General features: G+C 49.7%; 2 protein-coding genes across 2 annotated transcripts; one reads left to right on the top strand and one right to left on the bottom strand.

Moving 5' to 3' along the window:
- Positions 1-5: 5 nt before the first annotated feature.
- SRRD (SRR1 domain containing) lies at positions 6-947 on the top strand (the record flags this gene model as incomplete). Its single annotated transcript, XM_010017764.1, has 3 exons — positions 6-172; positions 389-434; positions 723-947. Coding segments are annotated over 3 exons (438 nt in total), but the record flags the coding sequence as incomplete, so codon positions are not given.
- A 470-nt stretch (positions 948-1,417) lies between these two features.
- TFIP11 (tuftelin interacting protein 11) lies at positions 1,418-8,168 on the bottom strand (the record flags this gene model as incomplete). The annotated part of the gene is made up of 11 exons (XM_010017763.1): positions 1,418-2,012; positions 2,519-2,684; positions 2,933-3,075; positions 3,377-3,620; positions 3,802-3,970; positions 4,206-4,312; positions 4,902-5,411; positions 6,173-6,325; positions 6,782-6,909; positions 7,449-7,605; positions 7,969-8,168. Coding segments are annotated over 11 exons (2,333 nt in total), but the record flags the coding sequence as incomplete, so codon positions are not given.
- Between the last annotated feature and the right edge of the window lie 47 nt (positions 8,169-8,215).

The following is an 8,215-nucleotide window of genomic DNA, read 5'->3' as shown; positions in this document are numbered from 1 at the left end:
CACTGGTTTACCCGCAGGAGGGGAAACACGACGTTGAGGGATCAGCCACGGTGTTCTACATGGTGCACTGCGGGAAAGCCCTGTACAACAACCTGCTGTGGAGGAACTGGTCGGCAGAGGCCCTGTCCAAAATGGTCATCATCGGGAACAGCTTCCAAGGGATGGAGGAGAGGTGGGGGTGCACCTGCGGGGAGAGAGGCTGAGGCCTCCAGCACCACCTTCCTTCCTTTGCACTGTTTTGTATTGCTTCTGACACTGATTTCCAGCTTCTGCTCACTTTCTTGCTGTCTGGTTTGCAGCCATCAGCCACCTCCTCTGTCCCCCACGCTGATGCACAGTGGCTGGCTAAATTCAGAGCATTGTTTAATGCTACCTTCTGTCATTCCAGGCTGTTGTCAAGAGTATTGGAAAGAGATTATTCTTACATAGCAAAGGTAAGGGACTCTAGTTTGTTAACAGCATGGTTTTGTGTTGACAAAGTGCCTTTTAATGAGAAAAGGAGTTAACTGCAGGTGGAAGAGGGTGGGTATTTTTAAACCCTTGTTTCCTGGCTGCCACAATATAAAAATGAATCACTTCAGACTCACTCTATCTGCAGAATCCACTGCATAAGGGTTGAAGTTAACATAACGCCAGCCTCAGCTTCACTGACTCTTAACTGGACTTTTCTGCCATCATGTTCTTTTACATCACACATAACTCTTTCACCCACTGCTCTCTAGGTGTTGAAAGGGACGGAGGAAGCAGCGCTCCCCACTCACCCTCGCTACCTGGACACCTTCAACGATACCTCTGTCCACTGGTTTCCCCTCCAAAAACTGCAGGAACTCTCCCCCGAGGTCTGGGATTTCCTGGAGGAGCCGACATACCAAGACTGTGATGACTTGGAGATCATCAGGAGGGAGGATGGAGCCGAGCGGTGCTGTCCTGCTGCCACCGAGGCCTGAGCCCTCGGGGCCACCTCTCTTCACGTGGCAACTTCTACAGGGAAGCTCAAGCACGGATGTGGTGTTGTGCTCTGCCAGAAAGGGGCAGCACCCGAACACTGAGCAGGAGGGGACTGTTTTGTATCTTATTTAATAAAAGGTAAAGCTGTGCTTTGGTTTACCTCAACAACAGCCCGTTAATTTAACTAAAACCCACCTCTCACAACACCTACACTGCAGCACACGGTCTGATCCCCTGATGTTCCAGCTCTGGGCTGAGGGGGGCCCAGCACCCATGGGTGGGCACCAGGCTGAAGGAGCCACCAGCACAGCTGGAGAGCAGTGGGATGTGTCCTGTGGCAGAGAGGGACAGTAACTTGCTGGCAGAGCAGCGGAGCACGCACTGTGTCACCGGAGACCTTGGGGACTTGTCCACACCAGACCTTGCTCCTCTCTTGTGGGAGCAGAGAATCACTGCCCACGGTCCCTTCAACATGCTGCTAAGCCTGTCACCGGTGGCAGTTACACAAGCACTGAAACACTTGTTCCTCCTGTCATGCCAACTCCCACGTGTCATTTCATCTCTTGACACTGCCTCAACAGCTCTTCTAGGAAGAAAGTCCTGGCACAGAGCCACAGCATCAGTCTATTTACAAATCTCTCTTCTTTATTCCGAGAGAGTTACACTAAAAACATCCACAAGCTGGTCTGGGCAGTCCAAAGCAGGGCCTCACTTGGCCATGTCGATGAGGCTCTGGAGGGAGGTGGGCACCCACGTCTTCTCCCCCTGCACGAACACAACGCCCCTGTCGATGTAGATGACAATGCGGCCGAAGGTGTAGAGCTGCTTCCCTTCGTGCCGCTTCCCGATCACGGGCATGAAAACGATGTTGTGCTCCTCTGCCTTAGTCTGAATGAGGTCCTTGAAGTTCATGGGCACGGAGCTGGCAGCCACGCCGATGCCGCGCTGGGCCATGTTCTCGGCCTCCCGCCGCTCCTGCATGGCCTCGTACTGGAAGTCCTTCCTCCGCTCCGTGTGAGTCAGGTAAGCGATGTTCTCTCGCGCGCCCGGCTGCATGTACCCGCCTGGGTGGAGACAGAACGGGTGAGAACAAGGTCCCAGTCCATTCCTAGCGCAAGGTCTGGGGGTAAACTCCAGTTCAGGACACAAAGTCATAGAATTATGGACTTGTTTGTGTTGGGGGGACCTTAAAGCCCATCCAGTCCCAATCCCCTGCCATGGGCAGGGACACCTTCCACTAGAGCCGGTTGCTCCAAGCCCCTGTGTCCAACCTGGCCTTGAACACTGCCAGGGATGGGGCAGCCACAGCTTCTCTGGGCACCCTGTGCCAGCACCTCAGCACCCTCACAGGGAAGAGCTTCTGCCTCACAGCTCACCTCAATCTCCCCTCTGGCAGGTTAAAACCACCCCCCTTGTCCTATTTCTCAACAGGTGAATTCCTCTTTGTGCAACACTTGCTCGCAGTATCATTTTGCATGGTCACTGCTCCCAGGAGCTGCTACAATACTGCCTAAACACAGGCTCACAAGAACCAGGTGTCGTGGTGCTGCTATCACCACAAGCCACCTACCGACACTGGAGGAGACAGCCCGGTTCATGATATCAAGAGCTTCATTAAATTTGTCTTTGATGGATGGATGTGCCAACACTTGGTCTGAGAACATGGATTTCCAACCCAGGTACCACTTCGTAATCTCTTCATAATTGGGGCTGTTACTCAGCCAGGAGCACAGCACCTGCAAAACAACAGGACAGATAAATGCAGCAGGACTGGTACATTTATGGAAGAGAGTCCTGATTGCCACTTATGTTATTACTGAGCTTTCACCCAGTCTGTTTTGAGGTGTATGGAGCTACAAGTAGAAATAACCCCAGTAACCAGTGGCAGTTAAAGCATTTCAGCACTGGGGCAGCAATTCCTAATGCAGGAGTCACTAAAACACAGGCAATCAGGCCTGTTCCCTCAGCCGTCACAGCCTCTCACCTGCAGCCACTTTGGGAAGAAGTGTTTCTCTAGCAGCCCAACAAGACTGGAGACAGAAATCATCCCCTCCCAGTCGATCACCCAGTAGAAGGCATCCATGTGCTGCTGGTGAGGGTTTATGATGAGCTCATTCAAACACATCCCTGGGTAAAGGGGGAGTAGAGTTAGAACAGAACCTGACTCAGTTTTGTCACCAGCAACACGCGTGGCTTGAGGAGCATCTGCTCTGCTCTAAGGGACACCTGGGGTCTTTAAACTGTTTGGCAGACCCCTGCCACCACAACAGTGTGCTGCCAGTTCCAGCCATCGCAATTTGCTGCCAGAACTGAGAATCTTCAATGTATTGTCTGAGGTAACACCAGAGTCAGGTTAACACGTGTCTTTTCTAGGGGTAAAGGGGAAGGTGGCAACATTTTTTTTGCCGAGCTGTCTGCCTTGTCTCACCTAGTTTAGGCACGATGTTTTTGACCATGAAAGCCTCCCATGACCCAGGAGTGAACACATCCTTCCAGGGCTGCAGAATAAGTTTGGCAGAGGAGTCACTGGGATGCCACTTCTGCAGCGCATTGGCCAGCTTGTTCCTGATGGGGGAATACAGCGGCTCCAGTCGCACCTGCATCAGGGGCAGCCAGGGGTGGATCCAGGAATGGATTGGGACTGTGTCTGTCAAAGGATTCCAGCTTTCAACCTGGAAGGTTAAAATAAGTCCATCTGTTAGCATTACATCTGGCCAGATACAAAAAGCCATAAAGCAAGCCCTAAGTCCTCAATGCAGACGGAGCAAACGGGGATTTTAAAAGCTCTACTTGACTGAATTCAAACTCCAGTTCAGGGCACAACCTCACTCTAATGCAGCCCTCTCACCCTACCTCCTTCTGAAGCTTGGGGAAGATGAGCTGATCCAGAATGTTATCCAGTATCCAGACAGGAACAACGTTTACCCAGCTGTCCAAGAAATCCACCATCGACCCACAGTTCCGCGGCTGCCACCGTGCCACTATGTTCCTGACATATGGCATCCAGACTTCCCACATCAGTCTGGGGGGAAAAATACACAGAGATCAAAGTTAAGCTTAAAGCTCTAGCCCCAGGGCTAAAGAAACCAAATGGTAGCTGTCATTTAAAAGCTACTTCTCTTTATACAGCTGACAGCTGGACTGCAACAGGCACATCAGGAGAATCAGCTGGAAAGCACACTTGTATCTGCGCTTCTCCACCCCTGAGGAGGCAGCACTTCAGATGCTGCACAAAGTACAACCCCTTTGCTCTTTACCTGTGAAAAGCATCTGTCGACAGGTCCTGCCCACCGTGTGACAACAGCTGGTCGTTCTCCAGGAGGCTCTTCCACTTGGCTATGATCTCTGTGCCATATGTGCAGTCCTGGAAATGAGAAGGCATGGGTGGCCTTTATCCCCTGTCATTCACTTCACGTGGTATCTACACGGAGCAGGCTGATGGTACACTTGGCTACAGCCTTCTCACCTGCTCAGAGGCAAGCCAGGAGCTTGCAGCTGTGATTAATAAAGCTCCACAAGAGAAAAATTCCACTTTGTGGATTTAACGGACCTCCACGGGGAGAAAAGGATAGTCTGGACTGTTTCAGGCGTACAGAGAGGATCCAGACTCTCACCTATCACAGCCTAAACAGCATTAAGAATAGACAGCATGTACCTGACTGCCTGAAAGACAGATCTCCTGCTTTTGCTAAGAACCAAGAATGAGAGGCTTGGCTTTCATCTGCTTTTTCCTCCCAACACCCATGAAAGGGATTGACTTTAACCTGAACTGTGAACTACCTCACAGAACGGCAGCTATTTGTCATGGAAAATTCAGAGTGGAGTTTTGGTTTGGTTTTTTCTTTCTCTCCAGACTGAGCAGGAATTTGGGGCGAGAAGGAGGGGAAGTCAAGGTAATACAGACTACTTAAACCATCAAGGAAGAACTGCAGATGAATCAAACTGAGACAGACCTTGAAGGGATCCCAGTTCTTGAAGTAATCTTTCATGAGAGGATAGACTATTGCCACTGCCAGGTCTACCCTGTCGGACATTCTGTACTCCTCATAGTACTTGTCTTGCAGCGTCTCAAAGATCTTTGCACACTCATCCAAGGTCAATGGATTTTCACAGCTGGGCTGCATCCGTCTCTCACACTCTTCCACCATCTCCAGCACTTTGCTGAGGTTGCTGATTGCCTTCTCCTCGTGTGAGAGGACTTCAGATATCTTCTGTATCTCATGGGTCAGGTTGACGACCATGTCCCTCTCAAACTGCAGCTGCCGGTCGTTCTGGATGATCTCCTGCTCCGTGATGTCAATGAGGAGCTGCAGGTTGTGCTCCAGCTCGGGCAAGGCAAAGCCCTGGGGCTTGGAGTCTTTGCCCAGGGGCAGCTGAGGACTGTCATCCGGGATATTGTGCTTGTGGCTGATCTGGCTGTAGCTGTAATAAACCTTCTGTTCCCGGCCCGTCATGTCTATAACCTGCCACAAACAAGGGTGAACGTGTCTTTAAAATAACTGTATATAAAAAAAAGGAGGAAATCCCTGGCCCCAAACTGAAAATCAGAGATTCCCAAATACTTTAATCACTCTGGGAGGCTACTAATACCCACTGGTATTCCAAATGAGGCAACTGGGATTGCCTCTGTCAAGGCCTGCTAGAGAGTAGGATGAATAAGAAACAATCTGAGTCACAGCTGGAAGAGTCTCCTCTTCTGATCTCAGTCCTGAGTAATTCTCCAAGCAGTGATGATACAAGCTGTGCACTATTTGTTACTGCACAGGAGTCTTTGGTACTTTTATACTTTTTTTTAAGATACATTAATTTTAGATGAATAATTTCATTAAGTGCACACAATCAAATCCCTCACCATCCCTGCCAGGGAGAAGATGGTTCAAACCATGGGTCTGGTTGCACAATCTCAATAAGGACAATTGTGCTTTCAGCAGCAGATGATTGTTTTATCTATGACGGATGTGAAACAATTCAACTTAACTTGCAATTACCAACCAGTCATCCCCCATTCAAGTTAATCTGCCTTTTTCCAAGGCCAAAGAGCTTGCTTAAAAGAGACTCAATGTCCCAGAGACACAGTGGTCTATTACATGATCCAGTGAGGAGTCCAAGGCTGCAGCCAGACAGTTCTTTCCCTGGCTTCTCCCGATGAACTAGAAAGCACTCACAATGCCACAGTGGACAAACTACTCCCCAGGGATGCCACCTCTCAGGTTACCAACCTTACCTTGACTTGAGACAGCTCCTTCTGAGGGGTTGAAAGCTGCTTGTTGATCCTACCCTTGGCTTTCAGTTCTTCTACTGTCTTGTAGCTGTATTTGGGCTTCTTTTTGCCTCCACTGGGATCTTTCCGCCACTGGCTGAGCTCCTTTTGATATTCCTGCACAAGAACAAAGAGGAGCTGTGGTTCCTGCTCTTTGTCATGTCCCAGATTTGCCTCTATTTTCCACAGGAAAATAACCATCGGATCCATGAAGAATGCTGCACAGCAAAACAAAAGCTGTAAAGCTCAGTGACAAACCCCCCTGCTCACAGGGCTGACAGTGGGCTCCTGATGTGCTTTCTTTTCTTTAATTCAAAGAAGACAAAGATTGTCTACCTGGGGGACGTTTTGAAGGGGGGGGTTCTGACACAATACTGCAATAACGTGAGAGAGAAACAACAAAGAACATCACAGTGACAAGAAAACACATCTGAATGAAAGCAGTGTGCTATGTCTTTATCTTCTCATCTGAAATGAGCCCCAACAGTTTTCTCTGCCACAGAAGCAATAATTAGAACTGCATTTTGTTCAAACGTGACCAGGAAGCAGACAGGCCAAGAACTGGACAAATACCTCCTCAGCTTCTTCTTCTGAGTCCACAACAGGGAAGTCCTGCAGGGACTGGCTGGTTCTCTCCGAGCCATATGCCCCCACAGCTCCTTTGCCTTTCCTCTGTTTGGCCTCGATGGGGTTGATAATACCTGAGAGAAGAGAGTCAGCTCAGATTTACCGAGGGAGAACAGCAACAGCTTTTCCTTACAGCACCCTAAGTTATCAAACCTGCACAAACACCCCGAGCATCCTCCCTCTGTTGAGCTACACTTTCCTTTCCCACTCCACTGATTTCTTAGTGGCAATCAAATCAATTCCAGCACACACCAACTAAACCCAAGCAGGGTTTTATTCACACCTCCATTTCACTGCTTTTTATTCTATCACATAAAATAACATCTCCTTTTCTGTTGACTTCCTTTGCAAATTACCTCCCTTTTTCCTTTCTCTTTTTCTCTTGCAAAACAACAAGAGCATAAAATGGGCCTCTAGTAACTTAAACACAGCTGAGTGTTATCACGAGGACCCAGATGACTTGCAAGAGATACAAGCAAACAAGGAGGAAGGTGTAAGCCCCCTGAAGGTGGCAGCTTTTAAAGAATCCACTCTCTTCCCCAAATCACCAGTTTGTTATGACCCAGTCATGATCACCAGTCATTGTTATGACCCCAACACCCAACCTCAGTACCTTGAGCGTTCTTCCCAAGACCTCTTCCAGGGACGTAACCCATCTTCTGGAGCAGCTTCTGCCCAATTCCCTTTGTGTGTCTCTCCCAGCTGCCAAAATCCACGATAGATTTTGTCCCCCCTACAAAGCCTTTCTGACTGGGCTTGAAATTGCCACCCTGTTAAAACAGACAAACAACCCACCACACAATGTTAAGGTTTTTAATCTACAACATGCCTAAGTTGGTTAGACTGTTCTGTGAGATAAGAAAATAAAGGCTTTAGAAGGCTGTAAACCAGGAGCATTCTCCTTCTTTAACCCCAGCTGACTAAGGGGAACACTAAGGAAGACAGAACGGCTGGGAAGGATCTGAGGACATGCAACAATACATCAGAATAGCTACAAAAGGCAGAGACAGCACCTCCAACAGGATGCTGGGTTTTATTACTGCCTTTCCTCAGTGATCCATCAGCGCTCAGCACCTTTGGCCCAGCCTCAGCTGCACTAAGTACATCACCCAAAGGCTCCCCCGGTAACTCACCGTTTTCAACTTCTTTGACACAAACTCTTTGGGGACCTCTTCCTGCTTCACGGGCTTCTCGTCCTCATCCGAATCCTCCTCGGACGCATCCTCCGCCGCCGCCTTCTTCAGCCCCGCGCTGATGAAGTTCACGGGGGCCGAGTAATCCCTGGAGCTGCCCCGGAACGACACCCACGAGTGAACCCGGCTCCGGTGGAGCACTGCGAGGTCCTGCAGAGCCCTGGGGGCCGCCGCCGGGCCTCGAAAC

This window comes from Nestor notabilis, unplaced genomic scaffold, assembly GCF_000696875.1.
Source record: "Nestor notabilis isolate BGI_N333 unplaced genomic scaffold, ASM69687v1 scaffold14977, whole genome shotgun sequence".
Classification (NCBI taxonomy): Eukaryota; Metazoa; Chordata; class Aves; order Psittaciformes; family Psittacidae; genus Nestor; species Nestor notabilis.
The sequence above is the reverse complement of the archived record's forward strand: the minus strand, read 5'-3'. Positions and strand labels throughout refer to the sequence as shown.